Source organism: Danio rerio, chromosome 4 (assembly GCF_052040795.2).
Source record: "Danio rerio strain M-AB ecotype USA chromosome 4, GRCz13ab, whole genome shotgun sequence".
NCBI classification, from domain to species: Eukaryota; Metazoa; Chordata; class Actinopteri; order Cypriniformes; family Danionidae; genus Danio; species Danio rerio.
The window spans coordinates 63928930-63943359 of record NC_141024.2 but is presented as its reverse complement, the minus strand read 5'-3'; the positions used below and the strand labels follow the sequence as shown (position 1 = coordinate 63943359).

At 40.9% G+C, this 14430-nt stretch overlaps 2 protein-coding genes across 4 annotated transcripts in view; one reads left to right on the top strand and one right to left on the bottom strand.

The window, feature by feature from the left end:
• The window catches only part of LOC110439496 (uncharacterized), a 484284-nt gene that overhangs the window by 223418 nt on the left and 246436 nt on the right, over window positions 1-14430 (top strand). The window lies entirely within an intron of this gene.
• On the bottom strand, window positions 1751-14021 carry LOC137491041 (uncharacterized). 3 transcript variants are annotated; one of them, XR_015484193.1, is made up of 4 exons: window positions 13993-14021; window positions 13410-13556; window positions 3366-6766; window positions 1751-3322 (listed from the first exon to the last, which is right to left on the bottom strand). XR_015484193.1 is itself a non-coding variant. In XM_087250466.1 (3 exons), the coding sequence occupies exons 2-3, from the start codon at window positions 13492-13494 to the stop codon at window positions 5901-5903; spliced, it is 951 nt and encodes a 316-aa protein (XP_087106592.1). In that variant the 5' UTR covers window positions 13495-13556; window positions 13823-14021; the 3' UTR covers window positions 1751-5900. The 3 variants fall into 3 exon arrangements, 2 of the variants coding, with proteins under 2 accessions (XP_087106592.1, XP_087106591.1); XM_087250466.1 differs by having other exon boundaries at window positions 1751-6766; window positions 13823-14021; XM_087250465.1 differs by having other exon boundaries at window positions 1751-6766.

Genomic DNA, 14430 nt, shown 5'->3' with positions numbered 1-14430 from the left:
GTGCTCACTCACTAATCAAAGGCCCCTGGATGGTATGTAGACCTTCAGCAGCAGGTGGAGGTAAGAGGATGCAGTGCCAGTGGCTGTCCTTTAAGCGAGCATCAGTGATTTGAACTTGACACAATCCTCTACTGGTAACCAATGCAGAGAGGTAATGAGAGGTGGTACAATTCAGTCGGGCTCACTGAAGACCTGATGAAGAATCTGATGATTCACCATATCCAAAGCAGCAGACGGGTCCAGTAAAAGCAGAAATTATTATTTAGAATCTGCTTGGGCAATGAGGTTACCCAGGCCTGCTTAGAGATGGTTGGGAATGTGCCAGAGTGGAGTGAAGTGTTTATAGTGTGGGTTAGGGGCGGCACTATGGTTAGGGAAATGTTCTGGAGGATGTGTGAGAGAACTGGATCCAGAGGTGGAAACAAAATGCAATGTCCCTACAATGTTGGGGTACAGCGTCAATCTAACGTCATGTTGATGTCTTGTGTCCGCTGGGTGTTGAAGGCCATTTGGGTCATCATACCGCAATCATCCGCCATCTTCTCATCAGTGACATCATCTAAACAGTCTCTGGGTCAATGCGTGTAAAGATTTTGGACATCTTCTTGGACAATTTTAATGCTTCCAAATAGTTTGATGTAATTCTAAATCGCCCTTGTCTTGAGGGAGTTCATTATGATGTGATTTACCTTCTATATGTGATCTGATTGGACTGGATATCCCCCATAAACAAAATAAAATAATGTAGTGATTGCAGTTTAAAGGACAGTTGTGGAGTAAAAGTACCGATACTGCACTAAACATGTACTCAAGGTAAAGTACATATATATAAAACAACTAAGCAAATTACAATATTTTGAGAAAAAATACTTACAGTAGTTTAATTACAGTAGTTTGAGTATTTGTAATTGTTTACTTTACATCACTGGTTGTGACAGGATTTTATAGATTTCTAAGCTCATATGACTGTATGGAGCAGGAGGTACGGCAGACCTTTTAATTTCTGGTTAATCACTAGAGTAGCAAGTTGTGTGGAAATAACTAAATAAACTTAGTACAAGTGAGCAGGAGGCAACCAGACTATGATGTATTAGTTACCTCTGCATCCTCTGACTAACTTCAGAACATTGAGATCAAATCTGTGACAAACACGTAAACCCTGGACATGAAACTTTAAGTGGCATTTGGTCCCAATTTGAATGTATAATTGTAGAGTATGGGAGCAGATATAAATCAAAACTCTAAATTGATTCATAAACAACAAATGTGACCTGTTTACAATTAGAAATAGTCTAAATTCAGTTGACACTTAAAATTGGAGTCAGATTATATTCAGAGCAGAAAACAAAGATTCCAGAAGCACTAGAAAAGGCTTACAGGCATTTACCCTTCAGCCATTCATCAGATTACATTGTAGGACTGATCTATGTTCAAAGATCTGATCTACTGCTCATGTGCAGTGTGTATCAACCCTCAAAAGACCAAAGCTGCTATCAATACCAACCAAAAGCAAAACTGTGTTGTTTTAGATAATCCACACAGCAAATTTTAGATAGTAGATTTAACTACCTTAGAGTTAAAATTAACACTCCCTCATAGTTTATATGGGAACCACTATAAGTGTTAAAAATAACACTTTTAAAAGTGTTAACATTGTCAACACCAAGAGAGTGTTAATTTGCAAACTCTTATTGTTTAAAATATCTGTTACATTTCCAAAAAAATACCAGCAGCTGTGGTTGCCAGAATCTTTTTGTGAAAAACATGGAAGTTTTATATATCTGTACAAATTTACAAAAAAATAACCATATTTCATGAACTAATACAATGTTCAGTTAACAAAATCATAGCTTAGTGCACAAAAATGTAAAGTCTTTAGATGCAATAACGTTTTCATGTGTGATTGCAAGTAGCAAACAGATTTTGACAGCATTAGTAACTACACAGTTACCTTTAAACAAAAGAAGATGCAGCATAACATCAAATACTCTCAGTTCATCTTGGACTTGAACAGAGACCCTATTATCCTCCACAATGGTGACACAAAAACGTTTTGCTGTTTTTCTTTTTTTTTTTCATTTTTAGATTTTACAGAAAAATACTGGCAGCTGTGGTCGCCAGTAATCTGCTGTTTTTCACATTCATAAATTCAGTTTACAGAATATTTCTGTTAAAAACACATTCAACAGTCTGTATTTTTTATCGATCTCACACTGCAAATTTTAGATTTGGTAGATTTAACTACCTTAGAGTTAAAATTAACACTCCCTCAGTGTTTATATGGGAACCACTATAAGTGTTAAAATAACATTTTTGAAAGTGTTAAAATTTTTAACACCCAGAGTGTTAATTAGCAAACTCTTATTGTGTAAAATATCTGTTAAATGTATGTCAAAATACTGGCAGCAGTGGTTGCCAGTAATCTGCTGTTTTCAACATTTTACATTCGTGAATTCAGTTTCCAGAATATTTCTGTTAAAAACAAATCCCATAGTCTGTATTTTTCATTCGAACACACTTAAGCCTTAAATTCCAGAGCAAAATCCTCACTAGTGTCCTCACTACAGAGGGCTGAACACTCAGACAGTGATGAAGTTAATGAGACAATAAAGTGTCTAATTAAAGGATGATTGAGAATTATTGATGAACAACTGTTAACAGAGGAATCACTGAAGAAAAGAAAAACACAAGCCAAAACCAAAGATGAAATCAACTGAGAAAAACAACTTATCATGGAGCTTCACCTATTACTGACCAGTGACTTTATTTCTGTCATGTGAACAAAAGCTTAATGAAATTTCTGTTCATTTAAAGTCACCATGATGGAGGACAGAGTCTACTTTAGTCAGGCTCTTCAATTTCTTACTATAAATGTCTTTTATTTAGGCTGCTATAGTTAGTGTTATTAACACTATTTATAGATATAGCATGGAAAGCCTAAAGAAACTTAAAGTATCAGTCTGAAGAGATTATTTATGATATCATAGCCATCCTTTCCTGCTTGTTTTCTAATTCAATATCATATGAATTTTGTGTGAGAAATAAATAATATACATAAATGTAACCACTGAAGCTCCAATAATATAAAATAAAAAAATATTTACAATGAGAATGTTTGATCTATGGCAGAACTCAAAAACACCGAGACATCAATAATTAGTCTTTGAATCTCAATGATGGTGACAAACAAAAAAATAAAAATCAAGTAAAAAAAAAAAACACTCTACTGAAATATCACCTCCCAAAAACAACACAAAATAAAGGAAAAGAAAGAGATTGTAAGAACATAAAGCTGCATAATTTATTCATGCTGCAATGCATGCTGAGAGCTTTGTACTATGCTGCCACCCAGCATGCATTGCGGCATGAACTATGAACTTTTTTTTTTTAGCAACCACGGTTGAGGTTCATGTCCTGATTCTTGATGCCTGTGTGTCATAAAGAGCAAGCTGGAGCTTGAATGTTAAGTGCATGACACTCTAATTATTAATTGCATCCTAATTGTTTGTTGAATTTTCTATGAAGAGCAGCAGACTGCCAGTAGTATTGTCCCATGCAGCTTTAATACAACTATATTTACATATTTTTATGAATCAACTTAACAAACACCTGAAATAAAATCTATAACAATTAAGCATAAACAGTATAGTTTCTCTTGATCTTTCTTGCTATAGCTAATGAGTTTTAGAAACACAGCTACAGCAATCTGAGAAACATTAAGCTATAAGCATAAAGCTTCAAGAACTCAAATAAGCAGCCTCTGATCTCTATGATGGTGAGGTCAAATGAAATATTTTTAATAAAAAAATATAACCTCTGTTCATTGTCAAATATTCTTACAGAAATGAAGTCAAACTGTAATCAGTGAAGCTGCTTATACTATTATTTAATGGAGTTGTTTAATTCTCTGTTTTAATTCAGCTGGTTTGGTGTGAGGCTGTGTCTGTAGTTTTATTTCTTCCTTCAATTTCTTATTCCTTCAGTGATTGTGCTTGTTTACAGCAGGTGTTCAACAGCAGGTGTCTGAATTCACTTATTTGTGGTCATTCACTCTGTCTAGTGGACTAAACTAATTGACTAATTTAAGGGCCAGGTGAATGAGGGTGTGGTGAGATTTCAGACACTCTGATTAGTTTCTCAAATACAAGGGTTTTCTACAAAGGTAGATACATGTTACTCTGTGTGACAAGGAGGCAAATCAGCTTCTAACGCTGAGAGGGTTGTTTTACCTTTATCTAACTCTAGAATTTTAACACTTTACTCTGAATAACCACAACACTTGAAATTTAACACCAATGAATTTGCTGTGCACTCTACCTGTATTAACATAAGTGCTGTATTTAAATATAGCTAATTTTGATTAATTAGCTTTAACTGACAGCCTTTTCTTCTTTTTCCGCGGTTATGCAGCATTATATTTCACACGCATATGCAAGGTGACTGAAAATGAAATTAAAATACAAAACATACTGAGCCATTAAGTAAAAAAACAAAACAAAACAACAGTTATACTTTAAAGCAGAACATTGACGTTTTGAAACAAAAAAAACGGAACTGAAACAAAATTATTAAAAATAAACCTGCCAGACTTAATTTATGTCCTATTTTCATTATTCATTTATTTTCATTATTCGTTTATTATTATGTACTATAATTGAAACATAAAATGAGATCGTAAAATATAATCAACAACGAAAATGTAAATAAAAACGTAAATTAAAAACATAAATGAAAATGTCTTGTCTTAGTCCTATCAAAATAGCAAACTACATCTCTCTATATTTAGACTAAAATACTGCTTTATTTATTTATTTAAGACTACTTATTTGTACTGAATGTTTATGCTTTCACTTTAGTTGTCTTTCATTTCTTCAATTCTATTTTCCAAAAAGAATCCTCTTTGCACTTAAAAAGTTTACAATAAACCAGGTAAACAAATTTTAAATGTAAGTTGAGGTGATCGCAAGTTCACAACTGTGAGGTGATGTGCTCTACCGGCAGGATAATCTATATTATTTTGCTGTTTTTTATATGCGCACGTTTAAGATTTGAGATTATAACATTGCCATGATAGTCAAAGAAATCAAAACATTATTTTCACCCCAACGCAATTTAATCGGGCACTGAAGGCTAATAACTTAATTCTTATATTTGCTTTTTGACTTCTCACCATGTATCTTTTCTACAGCATAGTATAGTGTAAGAGCATGTCTATTACCAGAAAAACTAAATTAAAATTATATTTTAATTGATCACATCACATACAGTAAGCTACGCCCACAGAACAGTCTGTTTAGCATTGTGAAAAGGCAAAGCTGAATATCTGTGGTTAAAGTGCCACCCAGCGGTCAAATGCTGCTGGCACATCAAGTACCGCCGTCGCCGCGGTATGAATGGCGGCACAAGGAACACATTGAAGTAGTAACATCTGTAAATGCGAGGAGCGCGACACATTTACAACCATCTACTGCAGTGTAGGAAAACAGTATACGTCACTCAGCCTTTTCAAACATTATTCAGACATGAAACATCCTGTGCACAGAGAAAATGTTTTGCTGCATTCATGTCATGTGGAAGCTGCGGTCACACTAGAATTTGAGCATGCGAAATTCTGTTGTACAGCGCTGTGAAAAGGAGCCGGATTAAACAAGATGATCAGACATTTAAAAAGCAAACGATTGGTCTATATTTTACTAACTGTCCAGAGAGATCTTGTTTTGATCTTCGATAGGTCTTACACAGTCAAGTTATGCAATTTTGCAGGTCAGAATTCACCAAGCTTGAACTCTGCAAGGCAATGAACTGCGAAACTTGAGGCACAAACTTGCATTTCCGGTCTGACGCATTCACGTGCGTATGAATGGAAGTCTATGGGGAGAAAAGTCCAGTGTGACAGCAGCTTAAGTGCAAGTGACTGGTGTCTCTCCAGTGTGGATCCTCATGTGTCGACTAAGGGAGAATGAGCAGTAAAAACTCTTCCCACACTGAGTGCATGTGAATGGTCTCTCTTCAGTGTGGATCCTCATGTGGTAATTAAGGGATGTTGATAGGCTGAAACTCTTTCCACACTGAGTGCAAGAGAATGGTTTCTCTCCAGTGTGGATCCTCATGTGTCGCATAAGGGAGGATGAGAAGTAAAAACTCTTCCTACACTGAGTGCATTGGAATGGTTTCTCTTCAGTGTGGATCATCATGTGTTGATTAAGGTATGATGAGCAGATGAAACTCTTTCCACACTGAGTGCATGCGAATGATTTCTCTTCATTGTGGATCCTCATGTGTCGATTAAGGTGTGATGAGCGGGTAAAACTTTTCCCACACTGAGTGCATGTGAATGATTTCTCTCCAGTGTGGATCCTTATGTGTTGATTAAGGTATGATGATTGGCTGAAACTCTTCCAACACTGAGAGCAAGTGAATGGTTTCTCTCCAGTGTGGATCCTCATGTGTCGATTAAGGGAGAATGAGCAGTAAAAACTCTTCCTACACTGAGTGCATGTGAATGGTTTCTCTCCAGTGTGGATCATCATGTGTTGATTAAGGTGAGATGAGCAGTTAAAACTTTTCCCACACTGAGTGCATGTGAATGGTTTCTCTCCAGCGTGGATCATCATGTGAATCTTAAGTTTGCTTTTGTTCGCCAAACTCTTTTCACACCGAGTACAGGTGAAACGATTCTTGTTTCTCCTTTTCAAAAAATGAGTTTTTTCCTCAATTTTGACATGATGTTCCTCCTCTTTACTCCCCTCATTCTCTTCAATGCGGTCTGAAAGAAAAAAAAATAAAACATTAGTTTTCATTAAGTCTTAAAAACTCTCATGAAAAGTAAAAAGACACAGGAAACATTGGCTACACACACTGTTTTAATGCACATTAAATGTAAAATAAATCAGATCATATGTTGTTTGGTCCATTAATGTGTACACATTTAAGCAGATACAATTCAATTCATCTTTATTTATCTAGTGCATTTACAACGTAAATTGTGTCAAAGCCACTTAACATTGAAGTTATAGTAAATTGAAACAGTTTCAGTCCAGTTTTCAATTACTTACATAATCAGAGATGTATAAAGTACTAGAGACCCATACTGAAGTAAAAGTACAAGTGCTTTATCAAAAATTGACTTGAGTAGAAGTAGAAGTGCTCTTTAAGCACCATACTTAAGTGGAAGTACAAAAGTATTCAACATTTTTGTACTTAAGTATTGCAAGTAGTTTATTTCAAAATTTACTACTCAAGTACTGAAAGTAAAAGTACAAGTATTGTGTAATGCAGTTATTAAAGAAAGCAGTCAAAATACACTAATTGTTTTGTTTATTTTAAATATCTTTTTTGGGGTACTTGATTAAGCAGAACGAAAAGAAACATGGCTTACGATACTGTTTTTGTGAGTTTTCGGCTCCCTCGGAGCTAGAGCTTACAAAGCTACGGACCAGGCTACATCTGCCTTGCATGCGATAGCCACCGACCAGTGCTACCAAGCGCAGGCGCTGGCCGAGCTGCACGAGGGTGGGTCCAACCCAGGCTTATGAGCTTCGCACCGCAGCCGACTAAGCTCTTCGGACTACTAAGTCCGCTGCGGGTGCTTTGGGGAGGACGATGTCCACACTAGTGGTCCAGGAGCCCCACCTCTAACAAAACTTGGTTGATATGCGCAAAGTTGACAAAGTCCGCTTTCTTGACTCGCCCATATCCCAAGCTGGTCGGCGACACAGTCTGCGAATTCACCCAGGAATTCGAGGCAGTGAGAGAGCAGTCCGATGGGTGATGTCTAATCGGCGGCCCCGTAAGCCCGCTCCGCCCGCCGTGCCATCCATACCTGCTCCTCGCCGAAGGCGCCCGCCTACGAGAGCTGCACCACCCCCGCACTCGCCTCGGAAGCAGGCAACTCCCCCTGCCCAGAACGCCGCTAAGTCCGGCAACGGACCGCGAAGCGTCCCTGGGACAGGTCATCTGGAGAGGAGGGAACTTGCTCTTTCCCTGCTGGAGGGCGGGGCGCCATTTCCAACGGCACCTTTTACTGCCATGAAATGAAAGGGCACTTTTCCACTTCCCCGGAGGTGACAGCCCGAAATCTGCCAGTTTGAGCTCAGCTCTCTAGCTCGTAGGTTCGGTGCACTCCGCCAGTGGCTCACGGGCACTGCAGGCCCTGCCAGTCTGGGACGCGCCGCCTCTCAGCTCGCAAGGTCTGCATGCTCCGCCAGCGGCTCACGGGCGCTGGGGGGACGGTCTCCCTTCTCCCAGCCCCCAAGCCCCCCCTCCGGAGTCAGGGTGCGGAGCCAGAGCGAACTGCAGTTCTCCGGCCTCCCAAGTTCACGGGCGTGTATTCACCAGGGTCAATCCCCTGTCCGCCCCTGTCTTGCGAGAGGAGATTGCTGCCCTCCTGGCGAAAGGGTGCAATTGAGCCAGTACCTCCAGCCGAGATGGAGAGCGGGTTTTACAGCCCATACTTCATCGTACCCAAAAAGAGCGGTGGGTCACTGCCAATCATAGATCTGTGCGTTTTGAATCGCTGCCTTCATAACCTGTCGTTCAGAATGCCTACGCAGAAGCGCATCCTCCGATGCGTCCGCCCTCAGGATTGGTTTGCAGCCATAGACCTGAAGGACGCGTATTTTCATGTCTCCATTCTTCCACGCCACAGTCAGTTTCTGCGGTTTGTGTTCGAAGGTCGAGCATGGCAGTACAAGGTCCTCCCCTTCGGGCTCTCTCTGTCTCCGCAGGTCTTCACCAAACTCGCGGAGGGTGCCCTAGCGCCCCTTCGGCTCGCGGGCATCCGCGTACTCAATTGTCTCGACGATTGGCTGATTTTAGCCCACTCTCAGGAGTAATTGACTGCGCACAGAGACGAGGTGCTCCGGCATCTTCGCCGATTGGGGTTGCAGGTCAACTGGGAAAAGAGCAAACTCGCCCCGGTGCAGAGGATCTCTTTTCTCGGAATGGAGCTGGACTCGGTCACTATGGTAGCACGCCTCTCCGGAGAGCGCGCTCGCCTGCTGCTGAACTGTCTGAGGGAGCTGGACAGCAATATAGTGGTCCCCCTGAAATATTTTCAGAGGCTCCTGGGGCATATGGCTTCTGCTGCGGCTGTCATGCCGCTCGGATTGCTCCATATGAGACCACTTCAGCACTGGCTTCAACATCGAGTTCCAAGACGTGCATGGCATGCGGGCACACACAGAGTCTCTGTTACTGCGATGTGTCGCCGCACCCTCAGCCCCTGGAACGACCCCTCGTTCCTGCAGGCCGGTGTGCCTCTGGGACAGGCGTCCAGTCATGTTGTTGTCTCAACAGATGCTTCCAGCACAGGCTGGGGAGCCGTGTGTCGCGGGCATGCAGCTGCGGTAGGTGCCCAGCTGCATTGGCATATCAATCGCCTAGAGCTGTTGGCAGTGTTCCTTGCTCTCCGCCGTTTTTCTCCGGTGCTGGAGCAGCAACACGTGCTGGTCAGGATGGACAGTACGGCGGCGGCAGCGTATATCAACTGCTTGGGGGGTATGCGCTCTCGCCGCATGTCTCAGCTCGCCCGCCGTCTGCTCCTCTGGAGTCACCCGCAGGTGTAGTCGCTACGCGCCATTCACATCCCAGGTATGCTCAATCATGCAGCCGATGTGCTCTCACGGCAGCAAATTCACTCTGGAGAATGGAGACTCCACCCTGAGTCTGCCCAGCTGATATGGGCGCGGTTCGGGGAGACCCAGATCGATCTGTTGCTTCCCCCGAGTACGCTCATTGCCAGTTTTATTCCCTGACCGAGGGCTCTCTCGGCACGGATGCACTGGCCCACAGCTGGCCTCGGGGCATACGCAAGTATGCGTTTCCCCCAGTGAGCCTGATCGCGCGGTTACTGTGCAAGGTCAGGGAGGACGAGGAGCAGGTTGTTAGTTGCGCCCCTCTCGCCCAACCGGACCTGGATATCAGAGCTCTCCCTCCTCGCGACGGCCCTCCCATGGCAGATCCCTTTGAGAGAGGACCTACTTTCTCAGGGACAAGGCACCATCTGGCACCCTCGCCCCGATCTCTGGAACCTCCACGTGTGGTCCATAGACGCGAGGAAGACTTGGGTAACCTGCCGCCCGCGGTGGTTGATACCATCACTCAGGCTAGAGCCCCCTCCACGAGGCGCGCCTACGCCCTGAAGTGGAGTCTATTCACTGAATGGTGTGTCTCTCGCAGAGAAGACCCCCGATCTTGCCAGATCAGTGTTGTGCTCTCTTTCCTTCAAGAGAAGCTGGACAGCAGGCTGTCGCCCTCCACTCTCGAGGTGTACGTTGCCGCCATCTCCGCTCACCATGACGCGGTGGCTGGCGGCACCGTGGGAAAGCATACCCTCATCATCCGGTTCCTCAGAGGCGCTAGGCGAATTAATCCAACTCGCCCCCCTCTCACGCCCTCTTGGGATCTCGCCCTCGTTCTCACGAACCTGCGATTTGATCCCTTCGAGCCACTCGATACAGTATCTTTAAGATTTCTGTCCCTGAAGACAGCTCTGCTGTTCGCGTTGGCCTCCATTAAGAGGGTCGGGGACCTGGAGGCATTTTCGGTCAGTGACTCGTGCCTGGAATTCGGGCCGGATTTTTCTCACGTTATCCTGAGACCCCGCCTGAGTTATGTGCCCAAAGTTCCTACCACTCCCTTTGGAGATCAGGTAGTAACCCTGCAAGCGCTGCCCCCGGAGGAGGCAGACCCAGCCCTTTTCTTACTTTGTCCAGTTCGCGCCCTGCGCATTATGTGGACCGTACTCAGAACTTTAGATCTTCTGAGCAGCTCTTTGTCTGTTATGGCGGACGGCAGCAGGGAAGTGCCGTGTCTAAACAACGTTTATCCCACTGGATTGTGGAGGTCATTTCATGTGCTTATTTTGAGCAGAGGTCAGCCGCGCCCCCCCTGGGAGTGCATGCGCACTCCACTCGGAGCGTTGCATCCTCTTGGGCGTGTGCGCGTGGCGCTTCTTTAACAGACATTTGTAGAGCTGCAGGCTGGGCGACACCCAACACATTGCAAGGTTTTATAATCTGCGAGTGGAGCCGGTTTCCTCAAGGGTGTTAGGGACCTTTGGTGATTGAGGAAACAACTCGGTGGGTGTTGTAGCACGCTTGCGGTGCCTTTTCCCTAACACGGAGAGATGTGCACCCTCCTGTCTGTCAGTAAAGTTCCCCATTCGGTGAGCCCTGCAGATTCCTCCGAGGCCCCCAGCACTGACTCAGCGGAGGAGTCACTTGCTGGCCCACTACGTTAGGTCTGCCCGCTGGTCAGCCAGCGTTTTTGGGTACAGGTGCCTGCTATGGCCGATCCCCGCTGGTGATCCCCATATGCTTTTCCGCCACGGTCAAGTCCCCTTCGTTCCCCGAGGAGGGGAACGGAAGCACTATACTCCGTCGCCATGATGACTGTCCCTTAGCTGTAAAAGTCTCTTCAGCTTAAAAAGGATAGCGTTTTCTAGCGCCAGGTGTGCTTATATGCTCAGTTAATTGGCGATGCAGCGCACCTGCGCAAGCTTGCGCTGCCAATTCATTGCTTTCATTGGCCCGTTCAATACTCTTTCAGACGAGCGGCTTCTGAACCGAATCCTCCCATACGTGGATTTAGAACATCAAATCCACTTATAGTGCTTCCGTTCCCCGAAGGGTTACTTTAGTAACCTCGAACGTTCTCTTTTCATCTGTGAGATAACATCAACAAATAAACAAAAAAATGCACAAGCACATTTAGTAAAGGTGTATTATATTATAAATAAATGATAAATTAATTGTTATATTTTTATTAATAAATGGTTTTTATTTGTACAAATCAATAGACAGTTAAATTTTATGAATTGCTGAAAAAACATTGCAGGTGTTCAACACATTGCATGTCAGTCTTGGCTTATTATATTAACACTGTTTTTAGGATCTAAAAATGTATTCTTTAAAAAGCAAAAAGATTCCAATGGCGACACCTGCTGGTACGTAAAGAATATGGTCAATACTGATGAACTTTACACTCAAATGTTTGCACATCATCAGCATACTGTAATCCATTTCCTAAGCAGCAAAAGTCTTTTTTAGACTAATTTGTTGGCCAGTTGTAGTCAGTGCAATGCTAAACGTTATTGTTTCACTATAATTTTTGTCTCACATCGTCCCACAACAACATCATATAGTTTAGAAAACTGTACAATGTTTTATAATAATTAATTATTTTGGTGTTCATTTCATTCAGCATATTTACAATTAAGGGCATCCACGTTTTCTGACATACTTTAAATCAGGGTTTCTACAGGTGTCACCAAGTTAAATGTAAGACTTTTTAAGACCATTATGAATGAAATTTTAGACTAAGGGATTTTTCAATTGGCCCAGATGAAAAAGATTTTTATATGTCCAAACAAAAAATATTTTAATATAAAATATTTAATAATACAATAATAAATCAATAATAATAATAACATTAAAATATTTTTTAATATTTCTTAGCAAAAGATCTTAAAAATTGTGTAAAAACAAGAGAGCTCTACTTGGATCCACACACTTTTTTCCCAAAATAAACATTCTTTAAAATAAAAAAAACAAATAAACAAATGTTTTAAAAGTTTTAAAAACTATATTAAACTAAATCTATGCACAACAATCTGTCCAGGTCGATATCCTCAGCAGTCCTTATCATTATGATAAACAGAGTTAAAATGTCTTGTTGGTGATTATATGAGTTTTGACCAGATTGGGTAACAAAACATGAACAAAGGAAAATGAAGACTTGTTTAAAAAGATTTAAGACATACAGCACAATATTTCAGTAAATTTAAGTTTTTTTAAGGCCTAATTTTTTTATTTTGGAATTTAAGACATTTTAATACCCAGCGGAAGCCCTGTTTAAACACAATAGCCCTGGTCATTAGTTATTATAATAATGTAGGTCAAACTAAGATAATATCTGTGAGAACTAGCAACAACTACAAAAACAAGTTTAAACCCATAAAGAAGTTGATAAAAAAGGGAATTGTGATCAACGTGACACATGCAAATGGAAAGTACTAAGCCAACACCATCACTGTAATAGCAGATATCTTCTATGAGAATACTGTAGGTCAAATATTGTCAGCTCAGTAAAACCTTTTTAATTTTTTGTTTTTATTTATTTTATATAGCGCCAGTGCTCAAGGACGCTTTACAAACAAAGAGAACAAGAAAAGCAATGACCTTAAGAAGGTAGTGAAAATAGGAGACGAATAATACATAACAAGTATGACATAAATAAGAACAAGTGATGAAACTCATTCTGTCTTTCAATGAGTGCTTATGTGCATTTAGGAGAACTAGGCAGCACACTCAGGGCTGCAAGATGGATTTAATTTAGTATTCTTCTTATTAAAATATATCTGAATGAGGATCAAATGACTAAGTTGGTCTTTAAGAATGAAAACCAACCTGTTTGTTCCTGCAGATCTTCCTGTTTGACTGTGAATGTTTCTTCAATCTTCACATCTTCACTCTCCTCTTTAATAAACGCCATCTTTATAACAGTGTGGAGATCAGTCACTTCAGCAGTTTTTCTCTGCGTTTGGACACTTTATCCTGTTTAAAAAAATAAAAACATTAAAAACGTCCTGATTAAAATAAATAAAACAATGAACAGAATCAAAATAACTTCTCTTCATTACTTGCTTTAACAGTTTCATATGAGAGTCATTAACAAAAATAAATCAGGTAAGTCTGAGCAAGACACAATGAGCTGATTAAAACTAGTACTCCATTTCTTATATATAGTGATTTGTCCTTAGAATGGAATGACATTATGCTTTTTAATAAATTAAACCTTAATTAAAACACTTATTACTCACATTTCAGTTGCTTTATTCAAACAATAGCCCTAATTACTGTGAGTAAATAGTACTTCGTTGTAAAAAGGGTCAAAATAATACCAACAGCAGGTTCATAATATAGCATCGGATGAAAACCCTGAAACTTTATTCAATCGCTTTATATTTATGTAAAGGTTTTAAAAACAAACCTTTCTCCAGCTGAATCAAGCGCAAGAGCGGCGCGGCCTAATGACGTCACACGCCACGCCAAAATAAAAGTCTTTTGTTTTTAGTTTTTTGCCACTTACTGTTGCAGTCATGACTTGTTCAAACATTTCTCTCCCTAGTTTTCTACTTGCTCTCTCTCTCTCTCTCTCTCTTACACACACACGCACACACAATCACACAGATGTTCAGTATTTGAAGTTGATCAAAACATTTAATCTAAACATTTTAAAACAACTTAAAGAGGTCATTATCACTAAGTGCCTTTGAGACATCAAAATAAAACAAATAAATAAAGTTTAAGACTTTTTAATTTAACCACATAGTTGTTGTATTATTTAGACATTAGACTGTAAAAAATGAATGTTGGTCAAGCTCCTGCACTTTTTACAATTAATCTACTAACAGAAAAACAGCAAACA